General features: G+C 43.5%; 1 protein-coding gene and 1 long non-coding RNA gene across 5 annotated transcripts; one reads left to right on the forward strand and one right to left on the reverse strand.

The window, feature by feature from the left end:
* Positions 1–3,304: 3,304 nt before the first annotated feature.
* zgc:163080 (uncharacterized protein LOC799515 homolog) lies at positions 3,305–18,726 on the reverse strand. 4 transcript variants are annotated; one of them, XM_038800424.1, is made up of 5 exons: positions 18,710–18,726; positions 12,906–12,990; positions 11,316–11,417; positions 5,995–6,082; positions 3,305–4,879 (listed from the first exon to the last, which is right to left on the reverse strand). In XM_038800424.1, exons 2-5 carry the CDS (start codon positions 12,979–12,981, stop codon positions 4,840–4,842), a joined length of 306 nt encoding a protein of 101 aa, XP_038656352.1. In that variant the 5' UTR covers positions 12,982–12,990; positions 18,710–18,726; the 3' UTR covers positions 3,305–4,839. The 4 variants fall into 4 exon arrangements, with proteins under 4 accessions (XP_038656352.1, XP_038656348.1, XP_038656351.1 ...); XM_038800420.1 differs by lacking the exon at positions 18,710–18,726 and adding an exon at positions 18,471–18,611; XM_038800423.1 differs by lacking the exon at positions 18,710–18,726 and adding an exon at positions 18,338–18,479.
* Positions 18,552–24,154, forward strand: LOC119967636. Its single transcript, XR_005461035.1, has 2 exons — positions 18,552–18,649; positions 23,017–24,154. It is a non-coding gene; the product is annotated as an uncharacterized LOC119967636 (long non-coding RNA).
* Positions 24,155–26,023: the final 1,869 nt, after the last annotated feature.

Raw genomic sequence — 26,023 nt, forward strand, 5'->3', positions numbered from 1 at the left:
TCCTTCTGCATGATGGGCTCAGAAGTCTTGTCTTTTTCAACATATCCAGGTTAAGTGGGTAGTTTTCTGTCTGATCAGTATAGGACTCAGTGGTTTCAAAGCTGATTAGAAGATTTGGGCTGGTGATTGATCCCGTAAGCTCCGCTGCCGTGGCACGGATGAAGAAACAGTCCTGCATTAGCGTAATCAGCGATTTTGGCTTGTAGCCACACTGTGCCATCTGAGCCCTGCTGATTATCCAACCCCCTCACCACTTGGTGAATAACAGCAGTGCTGGTGAAACTACTTAAGAACTATTCTTCAATGCACAAACTGCAGCACCTCAAGAACCACATCGAGGATTGACAATAAATGTTGGCTTTGTTAATATTGCCTATTTCCCAAGAACCAATGGCACATGGGACAATTTAAAAAAGGGTGCAAGAACTGACAGACATATACAAATCTTGCAGAGGGTGGGGGAAGAGAGGTTAAGAAAGTTAGTAAGGCCGATGGGATCTTGGATTTTTAAATAGAGGTAGAGAGTACAAAAACCGGGAGATATTGCCAAGTCTCTATAAAACATTACTTCAGCCCCAGCTGGAGATTTGTGTCCAGTTCTCATGTTCACACTTGAAGACAGATGTGATGGCTTTGCAAATTTTACAGGATAGTATTTTAGAATGGTTCCCAGGCTGAGGAAATAAAGTTACGTGGGTAGTTTAGAGAAGCCTGGGTTGTTCTCCTGACAGCAGAGAAAGTGAAGAAGAAATTTAATAGAGAAGTTCAAAATCATGACAGATTTAGATAGAGCAAGTAAGGATAAAGTATTTCCAATGATTGAAAGGGTCCATGACCACAGATTTAAGGTTATGGCAAAAGGACCAGAGGTTAAGAGGAATTATTTTTCAAATGCATTGTCTGGTATGGCGGTGAACACAGACTCACTAGTAGCCTGCAAAAGGGATTGAATAAGTCTCAAATGGAGGAAAAAAGTAAGGGATATGGAGAAAAAGTAGAGGAATGGGACTAACTGCATTACTCTGAGAAAACGAGGGTGTAGGAAAGACAGGCTGAATGCCCTCCTTCTGTACTATAGTTGTCTATGATTCTAAATATTAGTACAAATACTGCAGTTCCATATTAAGCAGTAGCTATGTACTTTGTGCATTAAACTGCTGAGAATCATGCAAATCAAGGAGTGGATGATGAACATATCATTGCAGCTATATTCAGACTTCATGTTTTAACAATTACCCGAGAGTATCTTGAATTTTCTAATACCTCATTTCCTCTGATGTCAATGTAATACTGCAAGAGCAATTCAGCGGCTCTTCAGCAAAAGTTTAGTATGCAAACAACATCACTTTATTCCCTTGTGGCATATTGCAAGGGTTCAGCTGTCAGTTGCGAGTGCCCTGATTTATACTCGGATACCCATTCAAGTGCTGAATGACAGTGATATGATTAGGATGCTACAGCAGCACAATTCTAAAAACAGACCAATCACCCCTTTTCTCAGTATTATAACCCAGCATAAATGATTTTAGACCCCAGCCCTATAAGCCATGTCAGGTGGGTGTAAAAGATCTCTATTTTTTAAGAGCAGGAGAGTTAGCCTGGGGTCATGGTCATGGTCCATATTTACTCTCATAAACAAAAAAAGGAATGAAAGGGACATTAGCAACATGGACACAAAATTGGCTGAATAATAGGAAGCAGAGAATATTGGTCAATTGATATTTTTTGGGCTGGAGGAAGGTTTGTAGTGATGCTCCTATGGATCGGTTATATATAAAATATAGGGTAAAATTCTTAAAGTGGTGCATGATCAGAGGGACCTGGGTGTTTATGTGCAAAGATCATTGAAGGTGGTTGGACTGGTGGGGAGAGCAGTTAATTGGAGCTTATTTGTAGGGGCATAAAGTACAAGAGCAAGGAGATTATGCTGAACCTATACCATTCACTTATTAGACCTCAGCTGGAATATTGTGTATAGTTCTGGGCACTAGAGGAAGGATGTGAACATATTAGAAAAAGTGGTTCGGGTCTGGAGTGCACTGCCTGGAAGTGTGGTGGAGGCATGTTCAATCGAGGCATTCAAGACGGCATTAGATGATTCTTTCAATAGAAACAACATGCAACGGTACAGGGAAAAGGCAGGGGAATAGCAGTAAACCACAATGCTTATTTAGAGGGCGGGTGCAGACTCGATGGGCCAAATGGCCTCCTTTTGCACCGTAACAATTCTGTGAAATTATCTGAACATAACAACATTGCTTTAGCTGTCATGCTTCTGTGGCAATTTGGAATGATTTGGATAGATTTCAGGCTCAATAAAATTGTACACTTTAAATTAAGAACTGGACATACTCAAATCGAACCGCAGTCAACGCCAGGCAGGCTGATGGGAATTCAAACTTGGCCAAGCTTGAAGCACAGACAAACTGCCAGGCCATGTCTAGACCTGCCTTGTCAATCACCCATAAGGCTATAATTAGCTCCATTCATATGGATCATTTGTTTTGGGTTACCCAGGTCAAGCCAGACTTTCTGGCACCCAGAGTTCCCGCCGTTACCTTATATGGTACCACAAAACACCAGAGATGGGTCCCTGATGTCCTGAAAGGCACAAGGGGAGGGGGGAATAAAGGTAAACCCTCCCCCAGGACACACCCTGAGACTCAGTGTGGAGGTGATCGTGAAGATTGGAAGACTGATCAGAGATGGAAGGAAGCAGCGTGCGAGACGCAACAAAGACCCTGAGGAAAGCGAGACTCAGAGAATTGGATCCACAGCATGACTGTGTTCATGGGCACGGGTAGTATTATCAATCTTGGGAACCTGTCAGTAATATTTTGGGATAATTTAAGGGTAACTGTTTCTCTGTATTAAATAAATTTGATTGAATTTTATTCTTGTGTTGTCCTTTGTTCACCCCGCCAATAAAGGCATCTGGTTAAAACGTTTGATCAATAAACTGGTTGACTTGTCTAAGGTTTTACAGACAACACTTCCTACATTTTGTCACACTGAAGTACTTTGAAATGTAGTCATCAGCTGTAAAGTGCCTCAGGATGTCGTGTGGTTGTGAAAGATGCCAAATAAATGCAAGTACTTCTTTTCTTCCGGTCAGTAATTTTTTAAAGCAATATCTGTCTTCGGCCCTTCATACCTCTTGGGAGAGATAAAATCAAGGTAGGTAACTCCTGTTTACAGTTTATAATGTAACAATGTAGTTTGAAATTACAGTCCTAAACTGTCTTTTTACTGCAACAGCTCTGTTGATCAAGTTAAAAAAATCCAGATAAGAAAACACAGAATGTGGATCCTTACTGAAGGAATAATAAGTTTATTTCTCACAAAGACAATGGTAACCTCAGAAACACAGTTATAAGACACTTTCTGGAATCAGTAAACTGATTGCACTGGAAGGAATCATTTACTCGGTTACATTTAATGGTATAAACGAAATACCGAAATTATGTCAGCATAAAACTCATACACCATTAGCAAATCATAATTACCATACCTGGAGTTTATGAAATTACATTTCACTGTATTATGACCGTTAAAGCCAGTAGGGAAATCTGGTGCTTCACAATGTCATGAGATGCAGAAATTAGTCATAGGTATAGGCATTGCAGGCTCAAACTTCTCTTGGGCCAGTTGGAGGCTGCAGTCAAGTTTATTTGATCTGCTGCAACAACCAGGTGCTGTTGTTTTCTTCAATAACTGGAGCCTCAGTCTCTCGATATGAACATGTACATACATTGACTTTGCTGTCCACGTGCATTGGGGCACTGCCAAGAGTTTGTGTAATCTTGTTGGCCAGCATAGGTGGCATTGTTTTGCATCCTCACTCCCTGCACCCGGTCCCCCAAATGTTGACTGCACAACAGTAAGTGTTTGGGTGTGAGCCTGAAACTGAGAGTACGACACAGAAGCAGGGTCCGACCAAGCCGCAAAGATGAAACCTGATCCACTTGCCTGAACCATGTATTAGTTCACTAACAGTGAAGTGATTTGAATTTGTTGTGCTGTAACTGAGATTAGAAGCACTTTCACTAACTACTTCTGAAAAGACCATTTTCCATTTAAATATAAATTTCTTCCATTTTCAATAATTATTGCCATGATGTAATTAATGTTTGAGTAAAGATATGTTGCCATGATAAGGGCTCTAATCTTTGTTCCGTCAGTTTATCTTGCGTTCACTGGCAGGGGTTAAGATAAGTTATTCACTAACTCATGGTCAGAGCATTTGGTCAGGCACATGTTGCACTGGGTGGACAGAAATGAATGCAATTCTGAAATCCACAGATGTGTTACTGACCAGACAGCTTGTTATAAATCCTTTTTAAGATTCACCTTAAATTTTCGCCTTAGACCCATCGGCAAGAGAACAAAACAAAAGGACACAGCTGTGTTTTGAAATCAGCCTCAAATGAAACAATACGTTTAGAAACGTTTAGTCAACTGCATGTGGAATGTATTACATTGATTAAAATATTTGGAAAGGGCAAAACATATTAAAGTCCCCTAATATCTGTGCATCTACACATCTGGTAATGTTCATAAATCTGTTCTACACATAGGTCTAAGAATCACTGATGCAATCTGAATTTAAAAAATCTTTGAGCGAATTCATGCCAGTTTGTTACATCTTTGACCTAACTTCATAAACACAAGAGAACAATTATTGCTACAATAGATATCCCTTTGATTAAAGTGTTATTTTGTATCAGGTTTGGCTTCTCTAGAATTATTTTGCAGAAGAATTACCATCTAAAAGATTAACAGAGTAAAAGTATTATTTATAATAATTCTGTATTACATTGTAGTGATTTGATTGCAGGTTTAAAGCATCACAATTATCAATCGTAGAACCATAAACAAGCTGCAAGGAAGAAGAAAAGTATTTTAGAGATATAACTGCACATAAAGTTAGACAGCATGGTAATAAGGGCATCAAATGTAAACTATACCCCAGTTTCCAAAGCTTTCCTCCACTCTGTGCCTCAACCATCCACAGGGAGGGAGATGTTTTAATACCACATCAGGGTCAACAAGACCACTGAGTCCCTGATCAGAGATTTTAAGGAATTTGTGTCCCGGAGTCTCTTCCACACTCCTTAGCATCTTGCCACGTGAGCTGTACTGCCACTTCTTTATATTTTTTGCATCTTCAAACTGCATTAACATTCTCCACATTAAATTTACATCTGACAACTGTGTGCCCATTCTCTGATCTGTAAATGTTCTCTTTAGGTAGAGTTTTAAAGATGACGAGCAATTGGCATTTGCCATCCCAAGAATCAGAGCCTAACATCCACTTTCTAACTTCCACTGCCATCTAACGCTCACTTGAGTGTTGTTTGACAGTGGGCGGGACGTCCATCTGCCATTGAAAGGAAGTCCTGCCAAAGAGCGCTGTCGAAAATAAGATTGGTTGATAGCTCATCCGCCCAGCTAGACACAGTGCTGCAATGGCTAGTAGCGGTACTGCAGTGCTCTGCCTGGGACTAAGTCCCAAAACCTTTTGAAAAGGCAAGTCCTGGGGGTGGGAGGGTGGTGGATGCCCGGGAGGGGTGGGGCAAGGGATTGCGGTATCATGGAGTACCCAGAGGGGGGGGGGGGGGGGGTCCCAGAGCTCCAATATCCCAAGGTGGGATGGCCCTAACTCTGAGGGAGCCCACAGAGGGTGCCCCCCCCTCCCCAGCCGCCCACCAACCTCCCACCTGAGATGGGAAAAATAGTAAATGTCACTTTCCCTTCCTTCCCAAATCCACTAGTCGCCACTTACGGACCTTAAAAGGTGATCATGTGGGTTTTCCTTCCCGAGGCCCAGCACCCGCCTGGGCAGTGGGGAAGGGGGGGAATCATAAAATTCTGCCCTGAACTTTGTTTTTTGATTTATAAGTAAAACGTTTTAGTTTTGTATCATGTTAGTTCATGTTCCAGTTGATTTGTTGCAGATTAAATCGAAGTCTGAAACAAAGTTAGAAGTATTACCTGATCCCACCGATGAGACCGGCAGGTATTAACTTTCCAGATCTTTTAAAGCGCACTCCCATTACCGTGGTCAAAATTCCGGCAGTTACTGTAATTGAAGTGAAAATACTATTTAGGCAAACAGAAACAGCAAGTAATTTGTGCATCTACAAATTCTGACCAAAAATACAAGCATTATATTTTGATGATTAGAAATCTTCCTGTCACAAAGGACATCATCACAGAGACACCAACACTCTGGAAACACCACTTGCCAGAATGCCGTTAGCACGTTGATTTTAGAGTTGGAATCTTCAGTAGCTAATTCCACAATTTCAGTCTAACAGTAGTTCATAGCAATACCATAATCTCTCCTGCCAGCCCAGTCAAAGCAGGAGCAATGAAATTGTTTTGTACATCACTCACTGAGGCATCTGTTATTTGCTTTCTATTTGATGATTTTAGGTTACTTCACAACATTATCACACATTTCCTCACAACACAAGTGCAATGATTTTTAAAAATAAATTTAGGGTGCCCAATTATTTTTTTCCAATTAAGGGGCAATTTAATGTGACCAATCCATCTACCTGAACATCTTTTTGCGTTGTGGAGGTGGGGCCCATGCAGACATGGGGAGAATGTGCAAACTCCACACGGGCAGTGACACAAAGCTGGGATTGAACCTGGGACCTCAGTGCCGTGAGGTAGCTGTGCTAACCACTGTGCCACCGTGCTGCCCTTTGGGGGCATTGTTGATGGCGACTCTGCCATTATCGCCAGCCAGGTACTCAACAAGTCCGGAAGTGGTGGTGGCCCTGAGGGTGCAGGGACAATGGAGGCAGCAACTGAGGCAACAGCACCTCCTCCACAATAGTCCTCAACACCGGGGACCGCAAGGATGTGCGCTCAGTCCTCTACTGCACTCCCTATACACACATGACTGTGTGGCAAGATTTAACTTCAACTTGCGGGTGATACGAGTATGGTGGGCCGTCTCTCAAACAACGATGAATCAGACCACAGAAGGGAGATAAATCACTTAGGTGCATGGTGTACTGAAGACAGCCTCTCTCTAAATGTCAGAAAGATCAGGGAACTGATCATCGACTTCAGGAAGCGTAGCACAGCACACTCCCATCTGCATCAATGGCTCTGAAGTGGGGATAGTCGATAGCTTTAAGTTCCTGGGGGGTCACCATCACCAACAGTCTGTCCTGGTCCACTGACATTGATGCAACAGTCAGGTAAGCCCCACAACATCTCTACTTCCTATGGAAGCTAAAGAAATTCGGCATATCTGCATCGAATCTCACAAACCTCTACAGATGTGCCACAGAGAGCATCTTATCTGGCTGCATCACAGCCTGGTATGACAACTGCCCGGCCCAAGACTGGAAGAAACTGCAAAGTGTGGTGAACTCAGCTCAACGCATCACACAAGCTTGCCACCCTCACATTGATTCTATATTCACCTCTCGCTGCCTCAGGAAGGCAGACAGCATTATATCAGCGACCACTCTCACCCAGGCATTGCCTTCTTCCAGACTGTTCCATCAGGCAGGAGGTACAGAAGTCTCAAGACACGTATATCCAGACTTAGGAACAGCTTCTTCCCCACAGCTACAAGACTCCTCAATGACTCCACCTCAGACTGATCTGCTCCCTGTAAGAACACTATTCACGACGCCCAATGCTGTTCTTGCTCAGATATTTGTTTGTTTGGCCACTTGTTCCGCACTGTAACCAATCATTGTTTGTTGATGTACCATTTGTCAATGTACTCTGTTGATTATTCTTTTTTGTCTACTATGTACGTACTGTGTACATTCCCTCGGCCGCAGAAAAATACTTTTCACTGTACTTCGGTACATGCGACAATAAATCAAATCAAATCAAAGGCTGCATAGGGCCTCAGTTTGGCCTCCGATTTGTGGGAATCACAGGTTTGTTCAGGGGAAGGGGGGTGCTGGACACAGGGTTCGGGCAGTGGAACCGGGCGGGGATTGAATAGTCTGGGGACCCATTTGTGGGGTGCAGTTTTTCAAGCTTGGAGGAGCCCAGCCGGTTCTGGTCCTTACAGGTTCGGGACTATGTGAGGAACCAAGTGTCGTCCTTTCCTGACCTGCCACTTTGCAGGACAAAGTGGTGTCAAAAGCAGGAGTTGGTGAGGGCAGGGTGTCGGAGATTTATAAACAATGAATGGACTGGGAGGGCGCCCCGATAGAGGAGGTTAAGCGAAAGTGGGAGGAAGAGCTGGGAAGGGTGCTGGAGGCTGGGTTATGGGAGTAGACTCTGAGAAGAGTGAATGCATCCTCTTTGTGAGCTGGGCTTAGCCTCATTCAATTTAAAGTAGATCACAGACACATATGACAGTGGCCAGAATGAGCGGGTTTTTTGAGGTGGATGATAGGTGTGGATGGTGCGCGAGGTCCCGCGAATCATGTCCACATGTTGTGGGCCTGACCAAAGCTGGGGGGGATTCTGGCGGAGGTTCGCTGACGTGATGTCTGAGGTGTTGCAGGTCCTGAGTCCAGAATTGGCAATTTTTGGGAGTCCAAGGGGTGAGAGAGGCCACGTTTTGGCCTTTGCCGTTTTGGTAGCCCGGATACCGACCTTGTTGGGATGGAGGGACTCGGGAAGCCGAACCCGGGAGTGTGGGTGAGCAACCTCACGGAATTCCTCAGGATGGAAAAAAAATCAAGTTTGGCTTTAGAGGGTCTGTGGAAGGGTTTGCCCAGGGATTGACTTCTTCCGGGATAGTTAAGTCAGCAGGGGGCGTGGGGGGGGGGGGATTTTTGTGTAAAAAAAAAAGAGGCTGAGTGGATGGAGGGTAACAGCAGGGAGGGTGGGGAGTGGGGGTGTTGGTTACCTATTTGTTTGTTCTCTTTTTGGTTTTGGTTGTTGTTGACACACACACGCACACATATCCCACTGGAATATCACTTCTCACCTTTTGCCAGTCTGAGTGGCTTGTCTTAACCCTGACTTACTTTGTGGCTGTTTTCAGGTTTGTAGCTAATTGCTTTGTGGTAATATTAAGCACATTTCACCAACACCACAGAACTATAGCAAAAAACAGTAGCTACAGCAAGGTTAAAAACAATTGCATCACTTGCAACTCAAGCTCGGTGTTGCTCTGTGATTTGTTCAGGTTACAATGTCATTCTCAGATGAATATCTTCTACAGAAAAGAACAGCAAAAGTACTTCCCTTTAAAACACAACACATACAACCCTAAAATATGGTAGTTGCCAGAAAACGAGTTTTCAAAGGTTTGCTGAAATGACATTTTATTTTGATTATTAGTTGAAAAATGTAAATACTTTAGGAAGCTGGGCAAGAGAGATGGGGAAAAGGGTTGCTGTGGAACAGGTGGCAGGTACAGTCAGTTGGACTCTGGACTGCTTTTAATTTTGTCCAGGATTGATGCTATGAGATGATTGTCTGAATGAGAGCTGTGAAGACAAAATGAATCTTGCCAGCATCAATCTAGTTCCTATCAGGATCAAGGTGTAGCAAAGTAAGCACAGAAGTGGGGCCCTACAGCCCCCAGAGCCTGCCCTACCATTCAACTAAGATCTGCCTCAATACTACTTTTCTGCCCAACCCCCATGGGCCATGTTATCCTTGCAGCCAAACAAAACTACCCTTAATGTGACCTAATCAGAAAGTTCATTGAGGGGCAGCACGGTGGCACAGTGGGTTAGCCCTGCAGCCTCATGGCGCCGGTGTCCCAGGTTCCATCCCAGCTCTGGGTCACTGTCCGTGTGGAGTTTGCACATTCTCCCCGTTTGTGTGGGTTTTGCCCCCACTACCCAAAGATGTGCAGGCTAGGTGGATTGTCCACGCTAAATTGCCCCTTAATTGGAAAAAATGAATTGGGTACTCTAAATTTATTTTTTTTAAAGTTCATTGAGTGAGGCTGCCTTGTGAGGAAATTAAATTATCAAATGGACGCAGCTGTTAGGGCCGAGGTAGACTGTTGGCGATGAACTGCATTAACACAGACAAAACCTATCACTATTTTTTTGAACCAGAAATAAATTATACAGTATTGAGCAATTCAATTTTCTGTTGCACAATTTATTGAGATGATTGGGATAATTAACAAAAACAAGACAATTGGTTTTACTTGAAGGAGTCTTAAGTACCGATAGCTGCAAATTGCAAATTGCTTCCTGGTGATAATAAATGAAGGGGCTCGAAATTGTGGAATTTAATGATTAAATATTGGCTTTGACTCATGCTTTATTTGTGATAAACAATCAGCCTTAATGGCACTGCAGGTACACAACAAAGTTTAAACTCAAATTTATTTTGACCTCCCTTAGTTTCAGATATTATGCTTTATAAGAAGCTGGAGAGTAATGTGCAGGCATTATGGAAGGTGGAACTTCCTAATCTCACTAGGAATTTAAACCAGAGTTATCCATTTATTAAAACTTAACAATAAAGCTCCATTCTACCCCAAACACACTACGAGACAATTGAAACAGGTGAAACTGTCGGAATAGAGTACAAATTAATATTTCGAGCAAAAAATAAATTTATTTTCTAGCCTGTATGCACTGCCCAGTGTGAACTGTGACACAAAGACCAAAATATCAGGGAATGAGCCAGTCTTAATCCCTGGTTGGTGCTAATAAAGATGATTTTTAACTCATCCATCCATTAGGTTTCAATTCTATTTAAATTCTGAATGTCAATCGCAGAATTCCTACTCCTGTGCACAATCCAGTGTAGGAAAGTGTGCGTGGAAGTTACGCAGAGTCAGGATTTGGCTCAATTTTGATGCTACCCCTTAGAATCAGCTCAAATGTGTAAAGTGGCCACTCAGACAAGGACTCCATGTGAGTGCCCGCCATCAAAATTCAGGAGGAAGCAGAAACAAAACATAAGACCTAAATAGTTACCAAAAAATGTAATCCATTCATTTTATTTTAGATGTGCAATTCCCATCATTCGTGGGGATTCCGCCCCCGCAAAAACTAGCGAAGCACGAAATCGTGAACAGTGAACTTGTGCCATGTACAGAGATAACACAAGTGCAGTGCACACTTTATACATGGGAACGACAAGAGTTTAACCTTCCTTCTGCTAATTCACTAACATGTCTAGCAAAGTGAGAGTTGATGGTCTACTTGCACTTGTATATAAGGTGGAAACTAAACAATTTATTGTAATGTCCCCTGCACTAAATTGTAGTTGAGTGAACTTTCGGACAGGTGAGCTGCAACTGGATATACAAACAGATTCACACTAAATGAGTTTGTGACAGAACGGGAGAGTTGACTTGACTTTTTTAAAACATACAAAGAATAGAAAGCTCACAAACTTACACAAGGAGATCTTCACATTTTGTGGGTCATTTGAAACCTGATAAGCTCCATATCCTGCTAGTGATCCAAAAAGCAGTCCAGATATCAAAGACATCACACTCCCTAGGAAAAGAAAAGTACAAATAATTTCCTGCACTTTTAATTCTCCTCCAAGTCTTTGACTCAATGCATCCTCTGATGAGCCATACAACAGATAGTAAATGCCATTCCATAATACCTTACTATTTAATTATATGCAAGTACAACTGGCTTAGCTTGTTATTCTTAGCAAACTCAGAGAGCCTTTTGTCAAAAGTTACACTGGTGCCTTCTTGAAGGGTAGTTGTGGAATGTAATCAGAATGAAGATTATGATACAATTTACAAATTAAGTGGAATTAATTGAAATTTCAAAGCAAATGATAACAAGATGGGCGTGTTAAGTCACTGAACATTCGTCTGGCAAAGAAGCTGGAGCCAGTCTGTCTTTAACATAGATTTGTACGAGATGAGTGCAGGTTCACAACTAGAGCATGCACTCAATTGCTACATCATGAATTGAGTTCAATTTGAATAGGTTTTTCAAGCAAGCAATGATTACGGCCTTGCGCAGTCCACTCTGCGAATTGGCTTTGCAATTTTAAGAATGCGGTAAATTAAAAATAAATAAAACATGGTACAGTGGGTTAATCAGAATCTTTCATCTCTGACAACACAGATATGAATCAAGTCTAGCAAAGAAAACATACCTTTTTCTCCTGGTTTTAAAATTTCCTGAGTAAAATTAAGTTTGAAAAAGTTCTGCTTGTTTTTTTTTGTGTGGGAACTAATGTACCAAAGGTCTGCTTACTGCAGCAGCGAATAGCAGCAGACTAACAAATCTCTGAGCTTGTAACAACAGCTGATAATGAGCAATGGGAGAATTAACACCAATGCTTTTATGGGGAAGACTAAGGGTGCAGGTGGCACTTTAGCCCAACCCAAAATAACATGGAGCAGGGCAGTTTTAAAAAATTGCAAAGACTAGAGAAACTGTGTGGAGTCTGCACGTCCTCCCTGTGTGTGCGTGGGTTTCCTCCGGGTGCTCCGGTTTCCTCCCACAGTCCAAAGATGTGCGGATTAGGTGGATTGGCCAGGCTAAATTGCCCATAGTGTCCTAAAAAATAAGGTTAATGGGGGTTGTTAGGTTACTGGTATAGGGTGGATACGTGGGCTTGAGTAGGGTGATCATTGCTCGGCACAACATCGAGGGATGAAGGGCCTGTTCTGTGCTGTACTGTTCTAATTCTAATTCTAAAAAAAAAACTAGGGTTTGTTACCCTTGAAGGAAGGATACTGATGAGAAAATTCAATGTATTTAATATATAAGTGGTATAGATAAACTACATCCAGAATACTACTTCAAATTGAGTCACAACAGTGGGACAAGACTTGGTAAAGGCAAACCAGCAAAGGGTATATTAGGGACACAGAAGGAAATTCCACTCACGACAAGTACTCAAAGTAGTAAATGTATCAGAGATAAAAATTGTATACACTCAAGAGATTCGACATTGTGGACAGAAATATCAAACACCAAGAACTGTTAACAACATCCATAAAAGAACGTTACCCCTCCGAGTGTATCCTAGGATGCCACCCACAGTCACGATAGCAGCGTAGGAATAGCTTATCCAATCGAAAGGCATTCTTCAATTCTGGCAGGGGAGAAAGGAGGGGAAGGGAAAGAAAAATCTTATCATTGATACCAGTTTTCACTTCGAAAAAAGAAACACAAACAAAAGATTAAATGCAGCAGTGAACATCAGCATTCTGTTTTTACGACTTTTTCTATTTAGGTCCCCCCCCCCCCCCCCCCCCCCCCCCCCCCCACCCCCCAAGAGGGCAACTGGGTGGCCTGTTCCCAGACCTTTGTCAGTGTCACTCAGTCAGTTACTGGACATGCACAAACATGTCTTGGGGAAAGTTCCCTTTCTTTGTCTGTGGGAAAGTATCAGCAATACTTAATAGCTCCCTATCGGTGGTCCAAGGACATGCTGTGTCGGGAATCAGATAAGACAACAGAACTCCACTATCCTGTGGGATGGTATATACATACTGCTTCAACGAGCAGTGCATAACTGGCAGACTGTACAGATAAAGCAGTGACCATTTAAGGTTTTCTGTAGTAACATGGCAGCTAACCATAGCTCACACAGCATCTTGTTCAGTGGTACTAAATTGCCAAAATCTGGTTGGATCCATTTTTGGGATGGCTAGGGAAATTGCAAATGCACTAGTGATAATTTACCAAAATTCACTAGACTCTGGGGTGGTCCCGGCGGATTGGAAATTAGCAAACGTGACACCACTGTTTAAAAAAGGAGGTAGGCAGAAGCGGGAAATTATAGGCCAGTGAGCTTAACTTCAGTAGTAGGGAAGATGCTGGAATCTATCATCAAGGAAGAAATGGCGAGGCATCTGGATGGAAATTGTCCTATTGGGCAGGCACAGCATGGGTTCATAAAGAGCAGGTCATGCCTAACTAATTTAGTGGAATTTTTTGAGGACATTACCAGTGCGGTAGATAACGGGGAGCCAATGGATGTGGTATATCTGGATTTCCAGAAAGCCTTTGACAAGGTACCACACAAAAGGTTGCTGCATAAGAAAAAGTGCATGGCATTAGGGGTAAAGTAGTGGCATGGATAGAGGACTGGTTAATTAATAGAAAGCAAAGAGTGGGGTTTAATGGGTGTTTCTCTGGTTGGCAATCAGTAGCTAGTGGTGTCCCTCAGGGCTGTGTTGGGCCCACAATTTACATAGATGATTTGGAGTTGGGGACCAAGGGCAATGTGTCCAAGTTTGCAGACGACACTAAGATGAGTTGTAGAGCAAAAAGTGCAGAGGACACTGGAAGTCGGCAGAGGGATTTGGATAGGTTAAATGAATGGGCTGTGGTCTGGCAGATGGAATACAATGTTGACAAATGGGAGGTTATCCATTTTGGTAGGAATAACAGCAAAAGGGATTATTATTTAAATGGCAAAATATTAAAACATGCTGCTGTGGAGAGAGACCTGGGTGTGCTAGTGTATGAGCCGCAAAAAGTTGGTTTACAGGTGCAACAGGTGATTAAGAAGGCAAATGGAATTTTGTCCTTCATTGCTAGAGGGATGGAGTTTAAGACCAGGGAGGTTATGCTGCAATTGTATAAGGTGTTAGTGAGGGCACACCTGGAGTATCGTGTTCAGTTTTGGTCTCTTTACCTGAGAAAGGACGTACTGGCGCTGGAGGGTGTGCAGAGGAGATTCACCAGGTTAATCCCAGAGCTGAAGGGGTTGGATTACGAGGAGAGGTTGAGTAGACTGGGACTGTACTCGTTGGAATTTAGAAGGATGAGGGGGAGATCTTATTGAAACATATAAAATTATGAAGGGAACAGATAGGATAGATGTGGGCAGGTTGTTCCCACTGGTGGGTGAAAGCAAAACTGGGGGCATAGCCTCAAAATAAGGGGAAGTAGATTTAGGACTGAGTTTAGGAGGAACTTCTTCACCCAGAATCAGCAATTCTGTAAATCTATGGAATTCCTTGCCCAGTGAAGCAGTTGAGGCTCCTTCATTAAATATTTTTAAGATAAAGATAGATAGTTTTTTGAAGAATAAAGGGATTAAGGGTTATGGTGTTCGGGCCGGAAAGTGGAGCTGAGTCTACAAAATATCAGCCATGATCTCATTGAATGGCGGAGCAGGCTCGAGGGGCCAGATGGCCTACACCTGCTCAAAATTCTTATGTTCACTACATGATATTCTGCTTCCAACAGTCTCACCCAATCCAACAACAATTTTTCTCATCTCTAAAGTTTTTCTCCCTAATAGATGAAAGTGCTCAATTAAAACAAAAATTACAATTTTACTACTGGGTCCCTCGTAATAACGCCCAGGAGGCTAACCTTCAGATTCCAGGAGATTAATCGCTATTTCTCAGAGACTCTACAACAATGCCAAAGGATTGGAATCCTTAAATGGCACTTGATAACATTCTATCAAATTCAAATCCCTCTCAAAAATGCTGCGATGTGCTGCACCAGAGAAGTGTGTCATGGGGCTAAATCAGCAATTCTGTACAAGATCAGTTCCTGATTTCAGACATGCCACTATGGTCAGTGTTACTGGGGGAAAGGTATTTCTCACAGGAAGTTGAAGGAACATTATAGCACAATGGATCTTCTTTATTAAGGCCTGCTGCATGAGATTTGCTATTATTCAGAAAGGATTTACAAACAGGTCTACTATTAATATTTTAAGAACTTTTTAAAGAAGTAGCACCAAAACAAAAGGTAGAACATATGCTCCATAAACCAAATAAGCAATTTGCTCATTCATCTAGGTAGAGAAACACCTCATATCTCTCATGTAGAAAATCCTCTGATTCCTGTCTGTTTGTGAATAGTGAGAGATTTTTTAAAAAGCTGGAACCTGGGACACGGGCTGGTTGCCAGGTTTTACTGAAGTAAGAAGACCGTGAGGGTGGTTAACATAGTTTCAAGGGAAAGCTGTGACAGTTTTTGCTGCAGCAAACAGATCCAAAATGCCAAAGGGTATATTTAAACAGGATGGTTTCTGCCAAATGAGATAGCACAACATTTGCTTTGTTATTTTCGACAAAGATGAGCTCCATGGATTCAGCTCTATAAACTCTGACAGTTTGGTCATAACAATTGTTGGCACGGTGACAGTCGTTAGCACTGCTGCCCCACAGCACCAGGGACCCGGGTTCAATTCCACCCTTGATTGACTGTCTGTGTGGAGTTTGCACATTCTTCCCATGTCTGTGTGGATTTCCTCCGGGTGCTCCAGTTTCCTCCCAGTCCAAAGATGTGCTGTTTGTTGAATTGGCCATGTGAAATTTCCCCTTAGCGTCCAAAAAAGATGTTGGTTATGCTAAGGGGTTATTGGGATAGGGCGGGGAGTTAGCTTGGGTGGAATGCTCTGTCAAAGGGTCAGTTTAGATTCAATGGGCTGAATAGCCTCCTTCTGCATTGTAGGGAATCTATGAGTCTATGTTAACCCCACATGGAGCAATTTAACAAGTTGTACCTGATCACATGTTATCAAGTGTTTGTTCGGTGCCTTGGAAGCAGTTCAATACGCACATGTATGAAAAGCACAAATATTCAGCTCAGATCTCATGACTATTATTATTATACCTCTGGGTCCTAATATTGCATAAACATAAATGCAACAGCATGCATCAAGTGCTCAGAATATTTGCGAAAGAAAATGATGCCACTGTATCAAGTATTTTTTGGCAGTCCAAGATTGTAGACCTTTCTTTTTAATAAATTTAGAGTACCCAATTCATGTTTTTCCATTAAGGGGCAATTTATTGTGACCAATCCACCTACCCTGCACATCTTTGGGTTGTGGGGCGAAACCCACGCAAGTACCGGGAGAATGTGCAAACTCCACACGGACAGTGACCCAGAGCAGGAATCGAACCTGGGACCTCGGCGCTGTGAGGCAGCAGTGCTATCCACTGCACCACCCGATTGCAGACTTTTCAACCACTGAATTGGATAATCCTACGTCCTGGTGACATTCCAATGCTTTATTTTATTGGACAGCAAGATAAAAGGGCAGGAGCAGCGCAGGATCCAAGCTCTGCCTACATCCCACAACTGTACAAGCTATGAAGGGTTGGCCAGTAGGACATGAATCAGGAAGTATGCTGACCTCCCATTTTCTTGGAAGTGAAACGAGACTGGTTCAGTTGGCTCATTTTCATCTCACTGACGCGGGCTATATTTAAAGCTGGGTCTCAGAAATATCAATAGACTGGAAAACATCCGGCTGTGGTCCATCAAGCTTGTCCCAAACAAACAGTAAGGACACAATCAATCAAGCATCACTTATGTGTATTCTCCCAGCCACAGCCAGGCAAATTGAGGGGATAAAGAATCTGGAAAAGTCCTTCGCGAACCCCCAAGGCCATGAACAATTCCCAATGAATTCCCAGTGACCATGGATTTGTTACCCCACAGCCCATCTGTCTACCTTTTGTGATACAGCCACAGCAAAGAACTCAAATGGCTCCTTTTTGAAACATTCAGCAGAGGCAAATTGAGGAAACACAGCTCCAGACTCAGATGCCACACTAGCTCAAACATTGTTGCAAACCAACTCCACAATATCATTTAAAGATACAAATTTAAAGATACAAATTTAAACATATGGGGTTGCACACGTTTGCATTGCTGCCTCACAGGGACCCGGGTTCAATTCCTGCCTCGGGTGAATATCTGTGTGGAGTTTGCACTTTCTCCCCGTGTCTGCGTCCGTTTCCTCCCGGTGCTCCGGTCCGCCCACAATCCAAAGATGTGCAATTAAGTGGATTGGCCATGCTAAATTGCCCCTTAGCGTCCAAAAGGTTAGGTGGGGTTACTGGGTTAAGGGGTAAGGTGGGGTCCTGACCCTCGGTAGGGTACCCTTTCAGAGGGTCAGTGCGGACTCGATTGGCTGAATGGCCTCCTTCTGCACTGCAGTGATTCTATTCTATAATGGGCCTGCCCCCGCTCTGCCCGAAGAACACACCGATTATCAAGTAACCTGCAGTGTGGTTAAAATAATTAGCCTACAATTCACATTTATACAAAGCGTTCACAATCCATTTCAAGGCCCTCTGCAGCCTGGGAGGGAGTGAGGAGAGTAAATCGCGTTCCCCAGTTTGGCGGTAACGCGCCATTTCCACATTCAACCAGCGACAGGGCAGAAGACAAGAAACTTAAGGGGAGGAAAGAAGACCATTCGGCAGGAAGGCATACTTTCCGAAGACAGCAGCAGCAATGGCGGTGAACAGAGGCTGAGCTGAGCAGATTGGAAATCAGCGGCAGGAGGAAGAGTTTGCGGCCTCCCAAATTCACTTTCCTCCGGCTGGCAACTGGACTCTGTTCACAAAACACAGGGAGGCAGCATTTGCTGATGCACCGCCTGATAACAAAACAAAATGCAGCTTCGCCCTAAACATTGTTCAGTTTAAACACCCCGAGCGTGCAAAGATTACCCTGCAATGTACAGCCAGTGTGAATTGTAAAAGGGCCAACACGCAGCTCATATATCTCTCTCTCCCTCTTACAAATGTTTATATCAAACACCACAATGGATTTAAATCGAAAATCTCCCCGGAGATGACAGACCTTTTGCCTGGATTAATCTCGCGCTCTCTGACTCTGCCCTGTGAGATTCCCAATTTAAATCCGCAGCCACCGTCTGCAAACTGCCCTCCGACAGACAGCCGCTCTTTTACCGATAGCTGCTGTTTTATTCTAGTTAAATTAGACACGTTTCCGAATATCAGCAACAAATTATTTATTTCGTAAGTGATGCTTTTGTACCCCATGGTAATTTATTTTCGTTATGCTTCCGCTGAGCTTACTTCTTTATGTTGTTGCTCCCCCCCCCCCCCCCCATCATGTTGAATTTAATTTGTGTTTTAAGTGATAGTTCCGCCATTAACTCTACCGTCAGACACCAGAGGGCAGTAAGTGTGTCAGGGTAAGGGTGAGAGAGAGAGAAAAGGCTGAGCGGCACTTAAATACAGCATGAGAGAGTTTGTGAGAGCTGGATTGATCAGAGGGGAGGGGGTGAGAGCTGGACTGGATCAGAGGGGAGGGGGTGAGAGATGGGTTGGATTAAAGGGGAGGGACGAGAGATGGGCTGGATTAGAGGGGAGGGGTGAGAGCTGGACAGGTCAGAGATGAGGGGGTTGAGAGATGGACTGGATCAGAGATGAGAGCTAGACTGGATCAGAGAGGAGAGGGTTGAGAGATAGACTGAGTCAGAGATGAAGGAGTGAGAGCTAGACTGGATCAGAGAGGGTTGAGAGATGGACTGGATCAGAAGAAGGGGGTGAGAGATGGACTGGATCAGATGAAGGGGTTGAGAGATGGACTGGATCAAAGATGAGGGGGTGAGAGCTAGACTGGATCAAAGGGGGAGGGGGTGAGTTCTGGACTGGTCAGAGAGGAGGGGGTGAGAGATGGACTGGCTGCATACTGGTGTCGCAAATCTCACGAACACACTCTAGGAATTCTTGTCCCTCCTTGTCCTTCACACTATTACTACTGAACATCGTTCCCACAAGTTGATGGACTATAGATCAAGCAGAATAATGAAACTGCACCTATTTTGTTCCTTAACACCAGCCAAATAGATTCTTTCTTGCCCTTTCTCAGACATCCCGTTTCTCCAGCACTGAAATGTTCCCATCAATCAATACCGGCACTCCTCCCCTTTCCTATCTTTCTGTTGCAAAAAAAAATGCTATATTTGTAAAATATCTGAAAGAACATTACAGACATTTCAAAATGATTATTACAAATGGTGCAATGCCATTAAATTTGTCTACCTAGATACAGTTTCACTCAGGTGCTTCAACACAATTGAGACACATGCAATCGTCACTATAAATTCAATGTGAGTCATACAGCTGGAGGGGTTCTACAAAATTTCCAGCCCCTCGGTGCACTGTGGCTAAAAGGTCTTACACAGCGACCTTTCCACATTATGCCTCTGTAGAGGCTGCCACAAGCTTTAATTCCCCCGGCACATAGTCCTGGGCTTTGGAATGTGCCAGTCTGCAACACTCACTCAGGGATAACTCTGCACTGGAAGACGAACAGATTTTGGGCAGACCAAAAAGCAGAGTTCACAGGGTTGATGATTCTCCAGCAACAGCTGATGTTTGTCTCAGGGTGTGACCCTGGGAACAGCCCGTGGAGCACAGAGTCCTGCATCACAGCTGCTCGGGATGAATTGCAACAAAACTACCTAATCTCTCTCTCCAGACCTTGGTTGCAAAGGCACTTTCCACAAATGACTGACTGTCTGCTCAGGGAACCATCCCGCAGGATCCACCATCCCATTTTCCCACATGGCCTCAAGGATGTTAAATGCAGACCACTGCGTGGGACTTGTGATCAAAGGTGTTTCTTTACATTAACATTTCCGCGGGAGACAGGTGGTACAGTACAGTCCAACTGACTGGAAGATTTTACAGACGCATGGTCAGGCCCATCCTTCACAATACTGGGTACAGGTAGAACCTTAGCACATAGTGATACTTGGCATTTGCGTACCAAGAATCTAGGGACAACCTGATACAGCAACACACAAAGGTGATCAACAGGATTAGGGTGATGTTGTGAATGTTCCCCCCCCCCCCCCCCCCCCCCACCCTTAGGGGTTTGTGCATCATGTTCCTGCAAATGCAAACCATTTCCAACCCCAAGATGAAGTACAAAATGGCTCATGTGATTGCCACAGCGCAGGAGTGAGAAATGGGCCAGCCCTGTGTCATGTTCAGCAACATCGAGAGTATTTCACACATGATGACCCGGTTACCTGTAATGGAGAAGGAGTGCTGCTCCCACATATCCAGTTTTTGTTTCATTATACCTACTCAGTCCTTTCCGTTTCTAACCTATGCCTGGTACCTCCAGATCCTATCCCCAGCACCTTCAGGTAGTCTTACCTGAGGGTGATGGGGAGAACAGATCAGCCCAGTCCCCAAAGAACAGGACTTTACTCTCTTCATGATTTACCTTGGCACTCGAGGCCACTGGTCACCGATGTTGATCAGCCTGAAGCAGCATGGTGACGCAGTGGTTAGCACTGCTGCATCAAAGCACCGAGGACCCCGCTTTGATCCCGGCTCCGGGTCACTATCCATGTGGAGTTTGCATATTCTCCCTGTGTCTGCGTGGGTCTCATTCCCACAACACAAAGATGTGCAGGTTAAGTGAATTGGCCACACTAAATTGCCCCTTAAAAAAACCAAATTGGGTACTCTAAATTTATATAAATAAAAGAAGACGGTGACATTGCTAGTGTACAGGGAAGTTGTTGGAATCATCTCTCTTATGCCCAAATCTTTCCTGTTGGGTTCAGCAAAGGGTTCTATGCAACATATGAACAGGATAGGAAAGGAGAGGGTAACCCTGTCTGACTCCAGATTTAATTGGAAAGCTTTATGACTCTCATCCATTGATTGAAACAACACTAATGATGTTTCTGTAGAGCAGTTGGATCCAACTGCAGGTTCCCACCCAAACCCTGTATGTGTGCAATCTTCTGTCAAAGGCCCCACATTGATGAGGCAGGTAGCCACACCCCTGCCCCATACATAGGCAATCATACCCCTGAGCAGCGTGAGGCCATCAGAGATCTTCCTGCTGGGTACAGCACATGTCTTGCCAGGGTGGATCCCTGACTCCAGAGCAGATCTGACCCGATTGACGATGACCTTGGACGGAATTTTATAGTCCACATTCAACAGTGAGCTGGATCCGAAATTTCAAACTTCCTCCCCCACCTTCTGTATATAGATGAGGGTAATGATGCCTCTCCTCATGGATTCTGACATGCTCCCGGCCAGAAGCAGACTTTTGTACACCTCCAGCAGGTGTGAGCAATCCATTCCCTCAGAACCGAACACAACTTAGCCGATTACCTGTCACTTCCAGGCGTTTTACTTTTCTTGAAGGACTCGAGGGCCTTAATCAACTCATGCAAAGTTAGCAGTTGTCCAGGCTCTCTTACTTGCTGTCCTCTAAGACCTCTGTGGTAAAGGACAGGAAGGACTGGGAAACTGTACTGACTGGGCTTCACGTCAGGCTATCTGGCATAAAAGAATTTGCTGATCCTCAAAATGTCAGACTCCGATGAATTTACTGAGATGGCCTCATCCTTCAGGCTGCTGATCACAGAGTCCTCTCCGATTAACTTTTGGAAGAAGCGCGAGTATGTCTCAGCATGCTCCATACTAGTGAATGCCCCTGCGAGTATATTGGCCCTGGTTCTGCTGTAGTGCAACTTGTCCAGCTTTTACAGGTCTGATCTTCCTCAGAAATGGTCCCAAAGCCTCAGGAATCTAATTCTCCTCCTTCCCTCCCCATGTCATCTCCCAGCCCTGCATTTATCTGACCTATTCTCCTATTCCTGCTTTCATTAGCACATGGCATCGGGAGTAATCTTGGATTACTACCTTTAATTTAGTTCTTGGCTCCCTGTACTCTGCTTGCAGGGCCTCACCCCTCTCTTTACCTATCTCGTTGCTACTGACATGAACCATGACTGTTCTGGCTGTTCACACTCCCCCTTCATAATGCCTTGCAGCCACTCAGTGACATCCTTAACCTTGGGCCCAGGGAGACAACATACTATCTTGGTGTCAGGTCTGACCATGTAACATATTTATAAAACAGCTTCTCCAATTAGTTGATAACTTTAATATTCTATACTTATTGTTGGACAAGTTACAAACTAGTTCCTTTGTGAAATCTAGATTACAGTATGACATTCCTTCACTCATACTCTAGGTAATATGTTGAATGCTATCATGGATAATCGCATAGAGTACTGTACTGATCTTACTAACCAACTCATTGGTGCCTTAAATTACAATGCAACGATCCTTACATTTATGCACTTTTATTTTTCCCCATTTGGTTTAAATTAAAGCAGTAGCTTCTATTCTGCAAAAGCCATCAACTTAAGGATAAAACAACATCAATACTGGTGTTTGTATCATATTTGAAACAAAATTCGGGCAGTAAGCATTTATGTAATGTTGGTGACATTTTGAAATAATCTAGGCCTGCATTTACCATTTAATATTTATCTCCAGCAAGGCTGGTCTTGGGTAATGTTGGTACAGAAAATGAGCTCTGCAATTTCTACTAGGAGGTTGTGCCAAGAGACCGAGATCCTGAGGCTACCGCAACTGAAGGAAGAAGGTATCTGCCTGAAGAAAGAAGGTATCTGCCTGAAGAAAAAAACATGTTTGTCCTGTTGAAAACTTTCTTGTGCTGCTGGAACCTGTGCACGACCGTCTTCTCAGAGCACGAGCTCAGAACCCGCCATCTTTTGAATACTGGACCCAAACTGACAGCCCACGTATCCAGCATCCACCAGGGGGCGACCTCCCTATATACAGTACTGGCACATCTTGAGTTCCCAAACCCAGTACCAGAAGTGATGAAGTGGAATATGTCCCTGAGAAAATTTCAGCCTCTGTCCATCGAAACGCCAATGCAAACTGGCACAAATAGGTGGAAAATCCAGCCTGTAATATTTCTGTTTATAAGGGTGGTAATATAGAAAGCCATCCATCTCTAAAAGTACACCCTCAATTCTTCTTTCCTGAACTACCTTCAACTTTCCTCAAGATTCTCGAAAACACTTTTGTCACTCAACGTCATGTCCATGTTAAGAACCCCGCTGATGTTAAATGCAAGGGCTCCCAAAAATCCAGAAGGGTAACTTGTAACCGATTCTTAGTGATATATATTTTCAAATTGGTATCCCTAAAGATATGCGAACCAGGGAGGAATAGTGCAGTCATTGTGAGATCAATTAATAAAGAATATTTATTAAAAGAAAAAACACACAGCAACAAGAAGGACTATAATACACTGCAACACTTAATTACACTGATGGCTATATACACAGTATTACATGAAGTTACTTACCCCTTTGTTCCCAAACACCATCCAATATTATATAACTAAGAGCTAAATCTGGTAGATAATAACCATGCACAGGTTATTTGGCCGCATCTTGGAAAACCGTCTTCACTTTCAGCAAAGGCAAAATCTTCTCAGTTTAAGTTTGGGATCTTAACTGGCTGCTTGTTGCGCAATAACCTGTTTTCAGAAAACAAGTTTCTGAAGCTGGGTGTGGCTGTTGCTAATGTGACTCTTTCTCCAGTTATTGTGCTATGGATATGTAATTATTTCCCTTTGATGATTTTCACAGCAACTTCATTGCAGTGTTAATGTAAGCCTACTTGCGACAACAATAAAGATTATTATGTTACCCATCCCATGGACCCTGCTTTTAGCATACACTTCAACCTCCTTATCATGCTACTTTGACATTACCTCTTCTATACTTCATTGATTTCCCCTAGTCACATAGGCAAGCACTTGCTTTCCTCACCGATATGCTAGCTTGCAGATCAAGATCCCCTCAGAAAGCTGCTGCTGTCAACTCCCCTTTTTATTTTATCCCAATTTCATTTTTGAGTCTTAATTTTCCCTAATTCTTAACAGTCCACCACTCAAAGCAATCCCTGTTCATATGTCTAGTCAGTTAGTACCCTGTCTATAGCACTTATTTTGCTTCCATGATCATTATTGTTTATGACCCTGACCATTTCCTGTTTGTTTTCTTCAATCTCTCAGCAGTATTTAACAAAGTTGCCTCACTACATTGTCATCCACAGTAGCTTGTCTGTGGTTCATCTGGCTGTGAATGCCCTACTTTCACTTCAATCTGTTTCAATACTGCGAGTATATAGTTTGCCTTCAAGTATATTCCAGGATTCCTGTCTACCTTCTTGCCCTCGGTGACACCACTTTTTAGCAAGGGCTCAACTTTCACTTGTCTGCTGAATAATCAATAGGAGATTGCTACAATAAAGCCATCCTGTCTAATTCCAACCAAAAGCTTTGCAGCCTAACCCCTGATTGAATGCATAGAATCCGTTAAGTGTAGAAGGATGCCCGCCCTTAAGTGTCCAAAAGTTAGGTCAGGTTACTGGGATCGGGTGGAAATCTGGGCTTAAATAGGATATTCTTTCCGAATGGCTTACTTCTGCACAGTAAGTTCTATGATTCCACCCATTAGTTTGCACCGACACCAAGAAAGAGCACCCTTCCTAGGCCCGCACCCCTTCCATTTCCCTGTAACCCTGCACATTTATCATGGCCCATCCACCAAACCTGCACATCTTTGGATACTAGGGAGCAATTTAGCCCGGCCAATCCACTTAACCTAATCTTTGGACTGTGGGAGTAAAGCAGAGCACTCAGACAAAACCCACACAGACACAGGGAGAATGTGCAAGCTCCACACACAGTCACCCAAACTTGAATCCCTGGCACTGTGAGGCAGCAATGCTAACCACTGTGCCACCATGCCACCCGTATTCCATTCCCCGTTTTTCACTGCTAGTTTAGACTGAACCTAATGCTGCACAATTTCAGCATCCTGTATGAACACAAGCTTCAAACCCTACAACCTATCCCTCAAGATTGTCGAACTTCACATTTATTATATAGCTTGGTCTCACTGCTATTGTTCCTTCATCAGTTCCAGGCTTTGCAAAGCACTCTTCAGCAGCCTCCTGATTCCATCCTTCACATACCTCAACATCCCATCGACAAGTGTCTTTATGGCCTTGAACCACACTGCCCTTACAAACTCATCCAGTCCTACCTGTCAGAACACACCATCCAGTCTTCCAATGTTAGTTGCCTTTGTGTTCGCTAGGTTGCTGCCCCATCTCAAAATAATTTGCCTCTAATACCCTAGACTGTGTTAACAATGATAACTTAGAACATAGAACATAGAACACTACAGCGCAGTACGGGCCCTTCAGCCCTCGATGTTGCGCCGACCTGTGAAACCATCTGAAGCCTATCTGACCTACACTATTCCGTTTTCATCCATATGTCTATCCAGTGACCACTTAAATGCCCTTAAAGATGGCGAGTCTACTACTATTACTTGAGCACATAAACCAAGTTAATACTTTAGAGGAATGCTGCTATACAGAAACTGCTGTCCTTAGGTGAAGACATGAACATAAAAGATTATTAAACTACGAGGGACTTATTTGAAGAACATTTTGCATTTACACAGAGACTAAAGAAACTGGGATTATTCTCCTTACAGCAGAGACGGT

This window comes from Scyliorhinus canicula, chromosome 6 (genome assembly GCF_902713615.1).
Source record: "Scyliorhinus canicula chromosome 6, sScyCan1.1, whole genome shotgun sequence".
Lineage (NCBI taxonomy): Eukaryota > Metazoa > Chordata > Chondrichthyes > Carcharhiniformes > Scyliorhinidae > Scyliorhinus > Scyliorhinus canicula.

Bases quoted from the DNA above. Each gene is read 5' to 3' on its own strand.
- zgc:163080 (XM_038800424.1), bottom strand. From the start codon at position 12,981: ATGCCTTTCGATTGGATAAGCTATTCCTACGCTGCTATCGTGACTGTG. The intron at 11,418-12,905 runs GTAACGTTCTTT...TTCTTTTCCTAG, and splicing joins CCTAGGATACACTCGGAGGG to GGAGTGTGATGTCTTTGATA. The intron at 6,083-11,315 runs GTAAGTTTGTGA...CTTCAATTACAG, and splicing joins AAATGTGAAGATCTCCTTGT to TAACTGCCGGAATTTTGACC.